This window comes from Trifolium pratense, linkage group LG6 (genome assembly GCF_020283565.1).
Source record: "Trifolium pratense cultivar HEN17-A07 linkage group LG6, ARS_RC_1.1, whole genome shotgun sequence".
Classification (NCBI taxonomy): Eukaryota; Viridiplantae; Streptophyta; class Magnoliopsida; order Fabales; family Fabaceae; genus Trifolium; species Trifolium pratense.
Window position 1 is genome coordinate 1,604,627 of NC_060064.1, and position 18,313 is coordinate 1,622,939.

The 18,313-nt window shown below is 34.2% G+C and overlaps 3 protein-coding genes across 3 annotated transcripts; 2 read left to right on the forward strand and 1 right to left on the reverse strand.

The window, feature by feature from the left end:
• Positions 1–311: 311 nt before the first annotated feature.
• Positions 312–9,855, reverse strand: LOC123890835. The gene is made up of 6 exons (XM_045940538.1): positions 9,086–9,855; positions 3,505–3,607; positions 3,073–3,128; positions 2,379–2,543; positions 678–791; positions 312–597 (listed from the first exon to the last, which is right to left on the reverse strand). Exons 1-6 carry the CDS (start codon positions 9,680–9,682, stop codon positions 505–507), a joined length of 1,128 nt encoding a protein of 375 aa, XP_045796494.1. The 5' UTR covers positions 9,683–9,855; the 3' UTR covers positions 312–504.
• Positions 9,856–10,601: 746 nt separating this feature from the next.
• Positions 10,602–12,652, forward strand: LOC123890836 (40S ribosomal protein S24-1-like). Its single transcript, XM_045940539.1, has 5 exons — positions 10,602–10,784; positions 11,100–11,141; positions 11,246–11,416; positions 12,223–12,309; positions 12,423–12,652. Exons 1-5 carry the CDS (start codon positions 10,716–10,718, stop codon positions 12,462–12,464), a joined length of 411 nt encoding a protein of 136 aa, XP_045796495.1. The 5' UTR covers positions 10,602–10,715; the 3' UTR covers positions 12,465–12,652.
• Positions 12,653–15,405: 2,753 nt separating this feature from the next.
• Positions 15,406–17,345, forward strand: LOC123890837 (probable transcription factor At3g04930). Its single transcript, XM_045940540.1, has one exon. The coding sequence runs from the start codon at positions 15,791–15,793 to the stop codon at positions 17,093–17,095; it is 1,305 nt and encodes a 434-aa protein (XP_045796496.1). The 5' UTR covers positions 15,406–15,790; the 3' UTR covers positions 17,096–17,345.
• Positions 17,346–18,313: the final 968 nt, after the last annotated feature.

Sequence of the window (18,313 nt, forward strand, 5' to 3'; positions counted from 1 at the left end):
AGTGTTATTTACTCAATCACAACAGCTGACTTTTGAAATGACTTTCAAAACACTTTCGACAGCGCAATGAGTCTCAAATTTTTCAGCTCAAAAGAGAGTTTCTTAGCTACTCACAAGGTTCACTTTGCATCGGTCAATAACCCCCTATAAAAGCTTTTTAAATAAGCTTTTTATCTTGTAAATGCAACTTGCTATGCTTAAAAAAGCTTTTTAAAAAATGTATATACCAATAATACGCACAAACATACTCTGTAAAAGTCCACTGAATTCTACAGCAAAGAAATTTCTACTAAACAGAATGGACAACTATATAAAATTAAGGCGAAAAAATTAATTATCTATAATATGATACGTATTCTTCAGAGGAGATCCTATTGGGTAATATTTACAACTAATAAAAACAATGATTAAGAACCTTTATAACGACACAATGTCATACTGGTATTGGCCGCAGCTGTATAACCGTGGAAGGCGGGAAGCAGAGTGCAAGCATGCCATTGCAATTTACAAAGGCCTCAAAAGTGGGTAATCTTCAAGCAATTCCCGTTCTGAGAGAGTATCATTCTCATTTTGTGGAGTCCATAAAACCTCAACTGCCTGCAAGTAATTATAGTGACATCGTTTTAGAAAAAGGTACTAACATCTGAAAAGGACTTGCAAAATATTATCGATCTTACTAATAATTTGCTCGAAGGAATGGATCCAAGTTTTTGTAAAGCTTCCTTCAAGTTTCCACTTCCATTGATGCTAGGAATTTTAGTTTCTCCTTCAGCAGCTACCAAGATTGTTATCTGATATATAAGAACAAGGGTTAGAAGAAAGGTATATAAACCGTCCCCGTAGAACTTCATGTTTTCAAGTGATAAAGAATAAAGAATACTTGTATTACATAGTTAAGTTGAGCAAATCTATGACTTAATACTAATAGTTAAAACAAATTGTTTGTCTATTCTATGCTCTATTTCCTTTTTCAGTGAACAGATTTGCAGGACTTAAATTCGGAATAAAATCTGCAGTCAAACAAAAATAACAGCAGGTTCACATAGTTTAGTTCAGCTACATGTCTATTGATTTAGGAGACTAAACATATGCCTATTTGGACATAACTGTATAGGTTAGAGGGTGTTGACCTATGTTAGTAAAAAATAAGATGCACTACAGCTATGAATCGAGCAAGAATCCACTACGTTAATTGCCAAGGCGGGAGGTGACCCAATCAAATCATTACCATTAGACAATTACCAAGAGAGAGAAAGATAAAGAAAAACATACAATCCAAATTCAATCTTATTTCATTTGTTACCATAAGATCAAATTAAAACAAGCTACCTATTTCTTCAACCAGACAAATGTAATTTTTTTTTAAGAAGCTAAATTAGCCCACCCAAATTGGCATCAGAGAGAATCGAACCTCAGACCTCAAGAGAAGCACACTCCCAGGTCCCAAGCCAATACCAATGCACCAACCCAAGTGGGTCCAGACAAATGTAATTAAACTCAAGTGAGTTGATGCATCAATCAGCAAAATTGAACTACAGGGGTATATTTGATGCATGTTGAATAACAACACATTGAGTAGTGAAACAAATTTTTGTTTTGTTTGTAGAAGAGATTATCAAGGCAGAAAAGAAATGGTTGGTTACTTGTAGACTAATGAATGTTGCATTTGGACAAAAAAAAGCCTCATGATTGAGTGGCCAATATATTATACGACTCTGTTCCATGTTTCATCTTTACTTTTGTCCTACAACTATTTTAAAATAAAACACGGAACAAATATTTTTGTGTTTGAGTGTTTCCCATTCGTTCATATTTGTATACCAAGCATGTCAACAAGGATCATCTTTGAAAATATTCACAGGAATGATTTTAAATGGTATGTAAAAATGTGTGTATTAGAGAGGTTGAATCTACCAAGAAAAACAAACAAAGTGTTTCATTCTCAGTGAAATGCATTGGGCTGGAAGCATAATGCTTATCTCATGACATCATTAGTCGTAGACCAAACATTCCCATATCTTTTATAGATTATTTTTCTTTTGGATGGAAAGACATATTCTCATTTAGATATTGAAGTCAATAGGGATATAAAACCTGGATGTTGAACAAGTAAGAGGTACCTAAAATAAGCCACTATGTTTGGTCTAGTGGTGAGGGGTTTGGGTAGTATGCATGAGGTCCTAGGTTCGATCCTCTACTCCATTGTAAACCAAAAAAAATAGGTACCTAAAATGATTGCTTGTATGTCCAATTTCATGCCTACAACAGGTTAAGTTGTACTAATATATGATTTCCTTATGTCTTTCTAATTTCAAAAAGTCTATAATGCACACAGGAATACAACATCTTGAAAACAAACACCAAGAAAGTTATGATACCACTATGTATTCATTGCTGAACCCATTAGATCTCTGGCTTCTTGTGCTTTGCCTCTTTATGTTATTAACATTGACCAGCGTCTCTTCATCAAATTTTCCTCGCTCTTCAATTGAAAGTTTATTAAAGTGTTTTTCCCCATCTTCTATACCCCGTTTTATGTCCACCTACAAAAATGTCAGAAAATATGTGCTTTCAACTTTCCATAAACTCAGTTTTCTTTTTTCTATTGCAATAATATAGAGTATAATTTAAATTACAAGTAAGCTGAACTCTAATAAATAAATAATGTTGTATAGTAGATATCAGATGCAGTTAACTTGACAGACAGCAACTATAAAAGTTTAAGTATTATTTTTTAGGACACAAAATGCAACTCTTGCAACAATAAGCTATTAAAGTTAAGTATTACCTTTTATGACAGAAAATATTACTCTAACAATATTAAGCTATTAAACTTAAAGTATTATATTTTAGGACAGAAAATACTATTCTTACAACAGTAATCTTGGATTTTCTGCAAAAGCCAAAAAGGCACAAAAACTTTAGCAGGACTGAGTTCTATACAGTCGCTTCAATACTTTCTCTTTTAACTGAAGCAAAAATCTAGATTATTTATGTGGAAATAATGTGTCATGAGACATCAATTATTCCAGAAACACACTTGGAATGGTACTATGTATTAAAGTTACTTACAGATGAATACCCCGAGATACAATAATCAGGATGCCGAAGCAAAGCTAATGCAGTTTCTGCAATAGAAGGTCAAATTCGATTAGAAAATAGTTCGTACGGCCATGTTGTTTCCAACTACATTATAAATTATATAACAATCATAAGTAATTCAATATTTAACATAATTTATTTTCAATATTTTCTATATTTCCTTAACAGATTTCACCCTCATCATTTTCTACATGCATCCGCACTACATTGACAATAAAAACAATGATAGTTTACTCGAGAGCACAGAAAACAATTTTATGTCATTAATAATAATAATCCTCCGTTACACAAATACTGAAAGCACTGATCATGCTCAGTAGACCTTAAAGTAATATCATGTTAATAGTTAGATAGAAACAACAGCATATAAATGACCAAAAATCACATGTTTAAGAGCTTCACCTGACAATATGTAGCTCAAACCTTCTGGAGATGACGTATCTGCAACTTCTGCAATCCTATTCAGATCCCTTTGAAGTGAGCGACCCATCCCCAACAACCCAACCTAAAAGAACAACACAATCATTCAGAATTCAAAATTCACCAAAGATTCAAAATAGTGAATATGAAGTCAAGTGGTAGCTAACAAGATGCTGACAGACAATCCTTCAAAACCCAATTAAAATAGCAACACAATTTGACAACATGTGTGTGGGACAAAAAGTTGTTATGTGGTTTAGTGAGAGACAAAAAATTCAGCTTTTGTCCACAGTTCCAACAACAATTTTAAAATCAAATACAGTACAATTGGAGTTGTCATGTCCAGTCCCTTTATTTTTTAGATCAAATGCACTTCTAGAAAGTCTATTTAGCTAAACAGACCATACATTAAGTAATTCAAAAGCTTTTCAAGCTTAATAGGACAACCTATTTAAGTAAATGTAAATAATATAATATTTAGTTGTTACTATTTAAATTGTTAAAATCATATACTTATTGACCTATTTTAAGATGTAAGCATATTAGTCTACATATGGAGTTGAGGCTATAAATTTATAGGTCCTTTTACAAAATCAACATTTAGGCAAGGCCAGCAAACTCAAGTCTTAAGATTGCAACACTGGACAGAATCAGGTCTACCAAATCCAGGCCCAACCCGGCCTATTTCCACCCAGCAAAAAAACAGACACAACATGTGATTGAACATCTCACTTAACTATAAATGCTAGTGCCAATAACTGTCTTGAATAATTTACTCAGGTGATAAACTTGACCATAAGTATGGCTTGTGCATGGTGGTTTCCACATTGGCAGTGAGTACATTATCCACAGCGATCTGAAAGAAGCCTAAATAAATGCGAAGAAGGCAACTGACATGAGAAAGAAACTGGAGCCTGCATCCTCACTGAACCCTACAGCAGGGCCAATGTAAATCCTACTAAAACCAGAAGTCGCATAATATAGTACTTAAGAAAGAGAATCCTAGGACACGGCAACGGGTGGAGGATGTCACTGCCACTCACCGCTCAATAACTCCTAAATTAGGGCACGACAACGGGTGGAGGATGTCACTGCAACTCACCGCTCAATAACTCCTAAATGAACACTACAAAGGTAAGGAAAATAACCTCTAAACGGCAGAGAGTTTGTGAAAAGTGAAAGAGAGATCATGAGACTGAGAGGGGGAAATTGATGATCTTGAAACTGGGTCAGGAAATCTGACCCAAAACTTGGGCCCTTTCTTGATTGCTCAGGATAGTCAATTTTAGTCCAATCTGACCAAAAAGCAGATTTTGCTTGCAATCCAGCATGGATGGGTTCATAGGAACCGAAAATTGTAGAATAGTATGATTCTGCGAGCAAGATCGAAAACTTGGCAACACTGCATAGTGCAACGGAGAAAATCAATCTATTTTGTTTAGAAGTTAAAACAATGCCCTGTTTCTTTCTTACCATGTGTGCCATGACCATAAAATAAAATGAATGCAACACATTCTACACCCCTTTCAACCCGTCAACCTTAACTATACTTTCCGAACATCATAGTAAGGAATTAAGGATCTAACTCTAAGTACTACCAAAAAGATGGAAAAGGAAACTAGTGCAGCAACAATAATGAAAGGCTAAAATTAACACGCTAAGACTACACTTTGTTGAATATTCTTCACATGTTACTTCATTGAGCAGCATGTAGATAGACTAGCCATAACAGGGTTTCATTTCAGGCCCACTCATTACATGTGCTAAATTCTCGTTAACGGATTGCAAAACAAAAACGGTAATGAATCAGCAAAACAACTCTTCTAGATCCTTCCTAAGACGAATTCTCTCTTTCCCAATCTTATAAGGCACCTCATATTCCTTGAGCTATTTGAGCCTTAGTCAATTCTTTTTCTGGGCCATAACAATCATCTCCAACAACCAAACATTACATCTGATTATTGTTGCCTTTTACATCAAAGTATATTCATATACAGTACATAATTTTATACAAACACTACCATTTTAAGAGCTTGATACAAGAAACATTGTATCCAAATCCAAATTGAACAAAAATAACCCCAACAACCTATCCTAAGAACAACACCTCCATTGAAATTCACCAAAAAGATTTCACAAAAGGAACGCTAGCATTATACACTTTTTCATACTCTTTTTTTGTGATTGATGCATGTTTCTAAAAGCAAACACTTATTATTGAAAAGTGATCAATTTACAAGACACATATGTTGATTTTGTACAACATGAATCAATCATAAAGAGAATGAAGAAATATCTGTTGCTAGCATTCATCATAAATAAACCCACATTGACCAAGCGGAGCAACGGAACTGGTGATACCTAACAAGATTACAAGACACATACTAACAGACTTTCTAAACCCAAATAAAATAGCAACAGATATCGGCAATGTAAAAAATCTGCAAGTGTATGGTTTTTATCCAAGTTCTGTAGTATAGATAATTAACCTAGTTCAGAAATCTAAGCCAAAGATTGTATGCAACAGTGAGTGAAAATAAGCATAGCCTATGATATGTGAAGTATAGTTGTTAAAGTTCAAACCGCAAAAGCAACAATACCAACATACATGAAGCAACAAATGAAGAAAAGAGTGTAATAATTACCTGATATTTGAGGACGGTGGTAGTGGTACTACCCTCATAGTCATAACGATCACGATGAAATAAATTATAAGTATAACCACAAACCCATATTAACGCAACCCAGACTGCAACCCAGAATACAAAGCTGCTAAACGGAGAAGGCTCTAAGTTAGGAGAGTTCAAGGTAGGCCTAACGTACATCCCACTGCTAAACATAGAAGGCTCGGAATCAGGAGCAGAGTAAGAAGACCCTCGACTCTGTGTTGGAACCGAATAACTCTCCGATGAATCAGAAGAAGAAGAAGACGATGACAAAGACTTAGATTTTGGAACCAAATAACTCTCCGATGAATCAGAAGAAGATGATGACGATGACGAAGACTTGGATTCTGGAACCGAATAACTCTCTAATGAATCAGAAGAAGAAGATGATGACGAAGACTTAGGTTCTGGAACCGAATAACTCTCCGATGAATCAGAAGAAGAAGAAGATGATGAAGACTTAGATGATGGAATCGAATAACTCTCCGATGAATCAGAAGAAGAAGACGACGAAGAAGACTTAGATTTTGGAACCGAATAACTCCTAGACGAATCAGAAGAAGAATACGATGACTTAGATTTTGGAACCGAATAACTCTCAGATGAATAAGAAGAAGGAGAAGAAGACGACGATGACGAAGACTTAGATGTTGCAACGGAATAACTCCATGATGAATAAGAAGGAGGAGAAGAAGACCGTGATGAAGACTTAGACGTTGAAACCGAAGAACTCCTTGATGAATCAGTAGTGGAAGACGATGACGAAGACTTAGACTTAGAGAAACGACTTCCCCCCATTCGACCACCAGAAGCTGCTAATGCAGTGTTTGGAACGTACATCAATAAAAAACCTATTAACATGGCCGCTGCCACGGATTTTTGAAGTGCATTCCATATCTTGTTCGCCAGAGACTCTAACGGGGTTTTGGAATTGGAACTTAATGAGGATGGGCTTTTGCAGTCCAAGTGACATTTCATGATGGTGTTATGTGGTTTTGTAATTGATATTGGTATTGGAGGTGTGAAGGTGTGAGGTATATGAATGCGGTGTGGAGGAAAAGAGAATCCATTCTTCCATTTCAAGTGCAAAGGGCAGGGTTGCATTAACAAAGTGGTGGACATTGCCATGGTGGAATGGAAATTGATTAATTGATTTAATTTGTGAAATGAATATGTTAAAGAAGAAATTCAACGTCTGGTTTTCCAAACAGGGAAGATATATGTTGGGTATATACTACTCTATATGACGGCTAGGGTTTAACATGGATCGACTTAGGTTGGTGCATTGGTATTGGCTTGTGACCTGGGAGTGTGCTCCTCTTGAGGTCTGAGGTTCGATTCTCTCTGGTGCCAATTTGAGTGGGCTAATTTGGCTTTTTCAAAAAAAAAAAACTACAAACCGGACTATAGGAAACTACAGTTTATTTTTGGTAATAGAGAGGGGGAAATTTTTTTTCTACCCCTACATTTAACCCTTTACCACTACGTATTTTAAAAGATTCAAATTCTACCCTTATTTTACTATACTATTTTTTTATAATTTTTTGACTTTTGTACACCCCTTCAAACACACTGTTCCGGTAAGCTCCTCTACTTTTCCGGTTTGTTAAATTTACTGGAACACTAGTATTTGGTGTGTATAATTTTTTTTTACCGGAACACTTGAAGAAAGTATTCAGGTGTGTAAAAAATTTCTGAATTTTTTTTAGTTACCAGAACACTTATGGAAAAGTGTTCTGGTTTGTTAAAAGTGTAGAAAGGGCAGATATTGGGTCAGAGAGTCCGATCCAGACAAATCAGGAGAAGAAAAAAAGCGAACAACAACATCAGGATAACGCGGGTTCACACACGGAGGAAACTGAAACACAGAACGAAAATCGATCAAAGAGATCGGAAGGAAGCAGCGGCAAAAAACAACATAATACTGATGATTCACACAGAGGATAGTGGAACACAGTTGGATTGATCTTAGCCAACAAAAAAACACCATAATCGGTGAACAATCAGTGGAGCAAAGCCATGAGTTGGAAAAATTAAAGAGAATAAGAGGATAAGAATCATTCCAAAGATGAAAGACCTTGCTAGAACAAAAGCTAAACATATGAAAAAGAATAAGAGAAAGCAGGTGAAACATATAGCATCAAACAAAGGAAATGCGGAGTTTGGAAAAATCTTACCACCGGAACACTTTTACTTTTCCATAAGTGTTCTGGTGACTAAAAAAATTCAATTTTTTTTAACACATCTGAATACTTTCTTCAAGTGTTCCGGTAAAAAAAAATATACATACCGGAACACCTTTGAAAAGTGTTCCGGTAAATTTAACAAACCGGAAAAGTAGAGGAGTTTACCGGAACAGTGTGTTTGAAGGGGGTGTACAAAAGTAAAAAAATGATAAAAAATAGTATAGTAAAATAAGGGTAGAATTGGAATAGTTAAATGTAGGGGTAGAAAAAAAAATTCCTAGAGAGGGCTAGAGCCCAAAAAAGAAGGAAATTACACCACAAAGTCACAAACAATCATACGGGGAAAGACACCCGAGAACTATCAGCCACTAACAATAAACTAACATGAGCAGGAGGTCGCTCATAAATATGCAAAGAAGAACCAACCACCATCACGAATTTGCTTCGCGATAAGTGCGACAAATCACTTCCCAATCAAGCTTCAGTTTAGATTGGATTTAAAGGCGTTGTAGTATTTATTTACTAAGCTGCTTTTCATAAGCTTAAGAATAAGTCAATCCAGACGGACCTTACCAGATTGGGTTGGGTTCGATTGAGTATTGGGTTATCCACTTTTTTTTTTATAAATAAATCTTAATCTAATTTTGTAATCAATGAGCATTATATTTAAAAAATAAATAAAAATGCAAAAGATTGTACTGTAATAATTACCTGAAGTTTGAGAACGGTGGTTTTTCCAGCAGCAGTGAGAACACTACCATCAGAACGATCGGAAAGAAAACCAGAAACCAAAATAAAAGCGGCGAAACCGACTAAGATAAGAAAGAAACTGGAGCCAGCACCAACTCCAAATCCAACAGCAGGTCCAAAGTAAACACCACCGCTAAACGGAGAAGGTCCATAATATGGAGTAGAGTAAGAAAACCCTCCTCCTCGACTCGGTGATGATGGAACTGAATAACTCCTCGAAGAAGATGATGAAGATGATGATGAAGAGAAAGATCTTCCTCCCATTCTACCTCCAGATGCTGCTAATGAAGTGTTTGGATCGGATATTAATAAAATTCCGATTAATATCGCGGCTACCGCGGGTTTTCGAAGTGTGTTCCATATTGTTTTGGCGAGGGATTCTAATGGGGATTTGGATTTGGGATTGGAAGTTAATGATTGGGATGGGTTTTTGTGACATTTGATGGGTTTTGTGATTGGTTTAATTGAAATTGAAGTTGTGAAGGTGTGAGGTATGTGAATGCGAGGAAATGAGAAATGGAAGGGGCAAGGTTGTTGTAGTAACAAAGTGGTGAACATGGTTTTGGAGTTTGGATAACAATTTGATTTTTGATATTATTATATATTTGAATTGATGGAATGGAAAAGGAGGGATTAGGGATTTGATGAGAAATATTGTGAAGAAATTGATTCGGAGGAGAAATGTGTTGTGTTGTGTGGCGCGCTTTGACGGACGGCCCATCGTTTTGTAACCTCATCTCATTCATTCCCACCAAATAATCTCCATCGTTTTCATCTTCACATTCATTGCCATGTCAGTAACCATGCCACGTTGCTCTATCTATTTTGCACAATCCTTCCTTATTTCATTTTTTTTTGTTACATGGCTAATAATAAAAAATAAAACAAGATTTAGTTTATTTATGTCCTTAATATGCATAACATGGACATTACACTTTGAGATTGGACCTGAATAATAAAAATATGTTCTAATAAAAAAATAATTTAATTGTATACACTTTGTAATTTTTTGTTGAGGCCCCTGATTTTAGAAGGCACTATGCCATGACCCATGTGCCACATAGCTAATAGCCGCCCCTAATTGTATATAATTCAGCAAGCAGACCCTGAATGAAACAAGAATACCGTGATAAATAGAAGTCCAAGTTATTCCTAATAAGACCCTAAAAAATATTTCAAAAAGGTTTATGACTTTACAAAATTTAACTCATATTAATTCTTTAACGAATATAATAAATTGAGAATAACCGATCGGAAATGACTAAATATAAAACTAAATTAATTTTTTTGGTATTCCAAAATATTTAAAATTTAAATAAATATAAATAAAATTATTTTGAAAAGTTTAAATTCGACTTTTCCAAAAAAAATAAAAAGTAAAAAGTAAAAACCCTAGTTTGAGGAAAGTTTTTCTAAAGCGGGTCTTTAGAATTGTAGCCCAGCCCACTTATATATAATACTAAAGTCTAAAACCCTAGTTTCATAAATATAAACTACAGCAACATAAAAAACAAAAAAAATTAGGATTTGTAACGATTTTGAAGCTTCCTCATCTCTGTCGATCATTTCCAGCACCATTCCACTGACAAGCATGGAAAAGGCAGTTACGATCCGGACTAAGAAGTTCCTCACCAACAGGCTGCTTTCACGAAAGCAATTCGTGAGTTTTCCTCTTTATCAATTTTAGGTTTCAATCCCTTTTCTGGTTTAATTAACTATTGTAAAATGCTAAACATAGTGAAAATAAATTTCGTTAAAGTATTGGAATTAAGTTTTGTATTATGCAGTAGGATCTTGAGTTTTATAGTATCAATTAGCAGTGTATAATTTCACAATGTGTTTGTGGAGGTAGCCTCTAGGTTTAGTGGAAAATAAAATAGGCGGCATGTATCTAATTCGTGACGGATATTCGCGATTAACTGATTCGTAGTATATAGCATTGCCCTTAACTATTGTATTATTGTTGTTATTGCAGGTTGTTGAAGCTAATCATCCAGGGAAACCTAATGTTTCTAGGGTAATTTCGTTTATCTATTTTTGTTTGAAAAAATTATTAGGGTTTCATTATATTAAATTAGCAATTAGAAATTGAACATTTGATTTGATTTGTTTTGCATAAAGGTTGAGCTTAAGGAAAAACTGGCAACAATGTATGGAGTGAAGGACAATGCTGCTGTGTTCGTCTACGGATTCCGAACTCAATTTGGAGGTGGCAAATCAACTGGTTTCGGTTTGATTTATGATTCTGTTGAGAGTGCAAAGAAGTATGAGCCTAAGTACAGGCTTATTAGGGTGAGTAACAATCAGCATTACTACCTGATTGATTTTGTTTTTAACTTTTTGGGTCTGAAATTATCTATCACTTGCTTCTTACAATACATCGTAGTAGTTACTACTTACTTCTTATATCATTGCTGTTATAATACATTGTATTAGTTACTCCTTAGCATAAGACATGTCAGTTTAGATATTGTTTTTCGTAGTGCTGAACGGCTCATTCCTCTTTGAATCAGAATTTCCTTTCTTTTTAGTCTGTGGTAGTTTCTTTTGCTTTTGGATCCTTTCATTCTTTTGTATCAGTAGTGGTTTAGTAGTTGCCTCTAGTACGGCTTAATGTGTATATTTGGTTTGTGTTGGCTATTGTCTTTTTTGTTGGCTCAACAGCCTCTTGTAGTAGGCTGGATCCTGAACTGTTTTCACCAGCTTACTCATGTCTTATGCTATGAGTTGTTTATTTATCTATATAATTTGCTGCTAAAAAAAACCTATCTTTTGAAGTGAATTTTCTCTTATGTTCTTTAAAATTATAATAGTGCTAGTATTTATTGCTTAGGTTGTTCTTGTCAAGTCTCCTAATATCATGTTGGTCTGTTGATTTTAATTGTGATTTCTGCTGTTTTTTTTTCCAAATAATGTGTTTATTTCACATATTTCTTTTTCCAACTTATTTTACCATCATTTGCTATATCTTAGTCATCTGTGTTTCTGTCATATTGATCTTTGTGAATAAAACACGTTTTTTTTTTCTCAATAAGCTTGTACTATCCATGATTTACATTGTTTTGTGCTACTGAACTAAAAATGTACATCTATTTCAGAATGGTCTTGACACCAAAGTTGAGAAGTCAAGGAAGCAAATGAAGGAGAGAAAGAATAGAGCTATGAAGATTCGTGGTGTGAAGAAGGTATTTTTTTAGCTACTAATTATTGTCCTTTGTTTATTATTGCTTAATGCATACATTGTATTCAATCCTTGTATTGATTAAATCATAAAATTTTGCTTGTGTTGTCTCTGCAGACCAAGGCCTCTGATGCTGCTAAGAGTGGAAAAAAGAAATAAGTTTTGAGATTTCCTGTTTTTGTTTTAAGATTATTATTATCATGTTTTCAGAGTTTTTTAATAGGTATTTAATCTCATGCTAGGTCTTATAGAATGAGATATTTTGATACAATGGTTAATCCTTGTTTTAATTTATGTTTTGCTACCACTGGAGGTTTTTAATACTAGAATGGACAATTTTCTATTTATTTTTGGTTTAATGGTTGGACCTGTTATTTTAATTTATGTAGCAGCGAATTGCCTTGCTTTGCTACATGATAGAGTTCGTTTAATGACTATTTAACTCAGATTGTAGTATGCTTTCTCGTTACTACAAAAATATGATCGTTATAGTAAAACATTATCACACAAACTTAGGGGCTGGCGGATGTAGAATAACCAAGGCTTTTTGTATTTTTATGGTTGAAATCCTGCTGAATTTGTGTTTTCTAGTTAAATAAGGCACTGGTTTAATGATTCCATGAGGATTTGGTTGTTGCTTCTGGATTATTAGCTATGAAAAGAATTTCATTTAATATCCAACAGTCGTACAGAGATATTTCTCAAGAGTTATAAAATCCTATGATGTTCTTGTTCTTGTTCTTTGCCAAGAACTCAGCTATATATGCTTGTGAACATGTTCTTTTTGTTTCAATTTAGCTTTCACTGCTATTCTTTCAGCTCATGGTTTTTACAAGCTAAAATATTGAATAATTGTGAATTTGGGTTTCGAATGAGAACTATGTAGGGACGGACTATCCATGCAAGTTTGAGTTCAATTTTGAATCAATTGGCTTAAATTCGGAAAATTTCTCATCCCACCTACCCACTTTCTCACCCACCTCCTGTTTTTCCATTTTTGCCCTTGGTCAAAAAATTCGGAACGCATTTTCCGAATTTTTTTTGCCTTTAAAAACAACTTCGGAATGTGTTTTCCGAATTTTTTCCAAATTTGAACTAAAAAAATTCGGAAAACACGTTCCGAATTTTTTGACCAAGGGCAAAAATGGAATTTCCAGGGGGTGGGTGAGAAAGTGGGTAGGTGGGATGAGAAATTTTCTTAAATTCGAAGTGGTTTGGTTTGAGTAAGGGTTGGGTTTATGATGAGATCATTTTCTACTTTCTTGAGTTAATGTAATTTGTGTACTCATTCATTATTGTCTCCCACACGACACTCTTACTAATGGCACATTGGTATGAAATGGGTCCTATAGCATGGAGCGTCTTTCCACTATATTTTGTGGCCAAACACAAAACAAATGACACCTGGCCAAGGGACTAATTTGTTCTGTTCAAAAAGCATATGATAGGAATATTGTTGGATAACAAAATTTGGCCTTGTACCAAAAAAAAAAAAAATTGACCTAGCCTAGCCGATGTCATCAGTAATGTAATGCAATAAACTTCTACATTTCCTATTGTTGATGATTTATAAACTTCACACCTCATTGAATTATTTAATTCTTGATGTGATTATTTTGGAAAATACTTTTCCAATATTGTAAAACACTAATAAAGAATACTTGAACCATTATTTTTTTTTTTTATCTTAAGTTTAGATACAAATTAATCAAAGAAAGTGAAGCTTTACATACTAATGAAATTTATCTTAAGTTTAAATACAAAGAAAGTGAAGTTTTACAAGAATCTATCAAACTACACTTACAAATACATTTAAGGTACGAAAAGATAATTAAACCAAATTAATCTCAATCTCTTAACGGAAAAATGAATACAGTTTGTGTGACGTAGGAAAATATGACAACCTTGGCCATATGATCAACGTTACTTAGTACTATTTTATCAAGATATCTTATTATTTGTTGATTCCATCCTATTACAGTACACTACATTACATATAAAAAAAAATAAGCAAATGAAACAGCTGCTTTGTAATGTAAATGGAACACGCAATGGATTAAATTAGGAACTGGAAAGAAACGTTAAATGAAAGAAATCCGTGAGTTTCAAGTTCAACTACCAGCTGGATAATGGATAGATGACACTTTGTTATGCCAAGTAGTCAAGTTCTAACTCAAAGTGGAACTTAGAATAACCTAAATCTCTCTACTATTATAGTACCTCCGGAATATTATTATTCTTGTAGCATCTTAATTAGTACTCTCTCCATTTTTTAAAAAGTGTCCAGTTATAATGATAACACCAAATTAAGAAAGTGGATTTTTGCACCCTATCTTCCTATTATACCTTCATATTAATTCACTAATAAATTTCTATTTTTTTGCACCTAGTAATTAAATCTGAATATAACAAGGAATCAACAAACTTTCCTATCGTAAAAAAAAAAGGAACAAACTTTCTTTTTTAAAAAAAAAAAAAAAAAACTTTAGTTTTTCAAATATATATAAAAAATATATTGAAAAAGATAACAATAATTGACAAATGGTAGAATTGGCAAATCGTATCCTTAAAATACAAACTAGACAGTTCATTAGAAACGCTATATATGATAGAACTGTTCACTTTTAAGAAAGCGAATGGAGTACTATTTTATTTTCAATTTTATAGTTTACCATATATTATCAAGGATTTAATTTACTATGAATACAATTTTTACACCATCACCCAATCACAATTGTTATATTACTAAAAAAATATTAATAAACTTATCAAAGTACTCAACAATGATTCCATGAATATGCTTTATTATTTTTTTCCTAGAATAAGTAATTTACTTTTTCTAAAAAAAATTCACATTTCCTATTTAGAGTAGTTTTGTATTGACTAAAAAAATTTGTTTGAGATACTAAAATTTTATAATAAATTACGTATCAATATAATGCGGTGTTCAGTTTCATTTGTAAGATTATTTTCAATTTAATGTATTTATTCAACTAAACTTCAAGTTCCGTAAGCTTATTAGTTCAGTTGACAGAACATTGCATTATAATTTCTAGTCTATAGGTTATTGGAAAAACAAACAAAGAAAGCGCTCTTCAACGAAATGACAATAGCTTTTTAAAACTCACACAAATAAGTGAAGAAGTTGAAGTTCAAAATTTGATCATAACTACCAACTTAATAATTTCGATATTTTTATCAATTGACTTAGAACTTGCGGATAAAAAATACATATGAACCTATGAGGAGTGGTTGGTTGGTCCACCACCTAAACCAAAACCACTCTTACAAACAATTCGCATTACGTTACTACTTACCACCAAGTAAGGGCAAAGAGAGGTGCAAATGTGAATGAATGAGTCCAACCATCCAAACCAATAAACCAAACCCGTGTGCGAAGTGCGAACCCATTCTCTTTCTCTCTCTCTTGGCCTAACCACTAAACCAAACTCTCTCTCTCTCTCTCTCTCTCTCTCTCTCTCTCCATGGCTTCACAGCAACACGACACCGTTTTCCCCGATGAAGACATCGACGACGAAGACGAAGAATTTCACGAATACGAAGAAGAAGATGAAGAAGAAGAAGAAGACGTTTTAGTCGAAGAAGAAGAAAACGCTTCTATCTCCGCTCCCTCCGTCACCGTCGCCGTTCCCGGTTCCGCCATCTCCAACGGAGAAATCAGACCTCCAATTGTAACTCCAACCGCAACAACAATCGTTTTCGCAAACTCCTTCCCCGATTCAAAACGCCAACGTTTAGATCAAATTGAAGAAAAAAAACCTCCTCTCGAAGATTCACGTAAGCTTTTTCAACGTCTATGGACAGACGAAGACGAGATGGAACTCCTCCAAGGTTTTCTCGATTACACAACACAGAGAGGTTCCTCTCATCACAACGACACTGCTCAATTTTACGATCAAATCAAATCGAAACTCCAACTCGATTTTAACAAGAACCAGCTCGTTGAGAAGATCCGAAGGTTGAAGAAGAAATACCGAAACGTTCTAAACAAAATCAGTTCCGGTAAGGAATTTGTCTTCAAAACCGCTCACGATCAAGCTACTTTTGAAATCTCGCGCAAGATCTGGAACAACGTGGCGCCAATCGCCGGTGATATTGCTATTGACGATGAAGAAATCAATCTCAATCCTAGTCCCAACCCTAACCTCAATTTCACTCCCGTAATTCTCAAGTCTGAATCAACTTCGCATACGCGAAAGCGTTCACGGCCTCGATCTGTGATCAGAAGCTTCGAGAAACGTGAATCAAATGATGCAATTGCATCAATCAGAGATCGTGATTATCTCAATATCAACCTCAACAATCCTAATCCTAATTTTAATCCTAATCCTAATCCTATTGCTAATCCTATCATAGCTACTACTTCCGCTACTGTTAACACAGCAGCAACAACAGCACCTACAATTACTACTACTCCTAATACTAATCCTGCAATTAATGCTAATAATTATAGTAACAATTGTAGTAGTAACATTGGGAATAGTGTAGCAGGTGTGATTGAAGAGACAGTGAGGAGTTGTTTATCGCCGTTGTTGAAGGAATTGATGACCAGTGCGACAGGAGGACCGTTCGGAGCAAGAGGTGCCGGTGGTTTCGCGATGAATCCGTTGCAGTTGATGAATTTAGGTTATGGAGAAGTGGTGGATGAGAAATGGAGGAAGCAACAGATTTTGGAATTGGAAGTGTATTCAAAGAGACTGGAATTGGTTCAAGATCAGATCAAAGCATCTATTGATGAATTGCGTTCGGTTGGTGGATCAACCTTTTAGTTGTTAATTTTCTTGTTTTAATTAACTTAGTTGTTGATTAGTGTTAAAGTTATTGTAATTCTTCAACTTTATTTTTCTTCATGTTTAATTTATATACAGATTTGCTTCCTAATTTATCCACCAACATGGTTGATGAATGAATGAATGAATGATACTCTCATAGTGTTTAGCACAACTTTTGTTTGTGTTTATTTCGAATAACATTTGTGTAGTGCTTAATAAAATGCAACTTGTCATTCCTTTGATTCTATTATTCTTTATGTTCTGAATTTTAATAATTTGTTATATGTACACAGAATGAATCAATCAATCAACTATCAACTCATCCTCATACATACTAGGTGCTTATTATAAGCACATTTATTATTGTCAAGATATTTTCATGCAACAATTACAATCAAAAGTTTATTTTTAGATTTACTGAATAACTAATCTATCTATAAAATAAATTAGATATGAGTATATCAATTATTTAATAGATTTGAAAAGTGAACTTTTGTTTATAATTATAGCCGGAGAGGGAATTGCTACGAGGTGATTCTATATATTTTTCTTTAACTTTATGCTTTGTACACAAGAGGTGAAGGTATTATTGGGAGGGTTAGAAACATGGATTATATCCATTTATCTTGCTCAGATCTGTGCAATGATTTTATTTTTTTTATTTGTGCAATGATTAGTTTATCTATTATCCAATGTTTCATTCATGTGTAGGAGCAATACTTCCATATCATATAAAATAATGATGGTAGTACCAGCCATGTGGCAAAAGGGACAATATCACCAGAAATAAATTATATTTATCTAATAAACTTGAGTGACATGTGAATGTTCCTTTTAAACATACAACTATTGCAGCCATCTTACAACAGAAAGGAAAGGATGCTCTGCGGTGAAATTTGTCTAGTTTTAATCTTAATTATCCAACTAGTAGAGTGCAAAAATAATATGAATGACTGAGATGTCACATAAAAAAATGTACAATGGAGAGGATCTCCTCTCATCTTACATTGTTTGTATTTTCTATTTCATTTATTATTTACACATTACATTAAAAAATGCATCTTTTATCCTTAGTGGTGTTGAAAAGGGTTAGGAGCAATTGGGAAAAAAAACATTTTGGGATTTTTGAAAAGGGTTGCTGTTGTTATTTTTTGGTGAGGATGAGAAAGAGGCTTTGATGGAGGGTAGTAATAAGGGTAAAGAAGAGTATTGGTG

Bases quoted from the DNA above. Each gene is read 5' to 3' on its own strand.
- LOC123890835 (XM_045940538.1), bottom strand. From the start codon at position 9,682: ATGTTCACCACTTTGTTACTACAACAACCTTGCCCCTTCCATTTCTCA. The intron at 3,608-9,085 runs GTAATTATTACA...TTGTTCTTTTAG, and splicing joins CCACCGTTCTCAAACTTCAG to GTTGGGTTGTTGGGGATGGG. The intron at 3,129-3,504 runs GTGAAGCTCTTA...CTTCTATTGCAG, and splicing joins TTTGAGCTACATATTGTCAG to AAACTGCATTAGCTTTGCTT.
- LOC123890836 (XM_045940539.1), top strand. From the start codon at position 10,716: ATGGAAAAGGCAGTTACGATCCGGACTAAGAAGTTCCTCACCAACAGG. The intron at 11,142-11,245 runs GTAATTTCGTTT...TTTTGCATAAAG, and splicing joins GGAAACCTAATGTTTCTAGG to GTTGAGCTTAAGGAAAAACT. The intron at 11,417-12,222 runs GTGAGTAACAAT...CATCTATTTCAG, and splicing joins CTAAGTACAGGCTTATTAGG to AATGGTCTTGACACCAAAGT.
- LOC123890837 (XM_045940540.1), top strand. From the start codon at position 15,791: ATGGCTTCACAGCAACACGACACCGTTTTCCCCGATGAAGACATCGAC.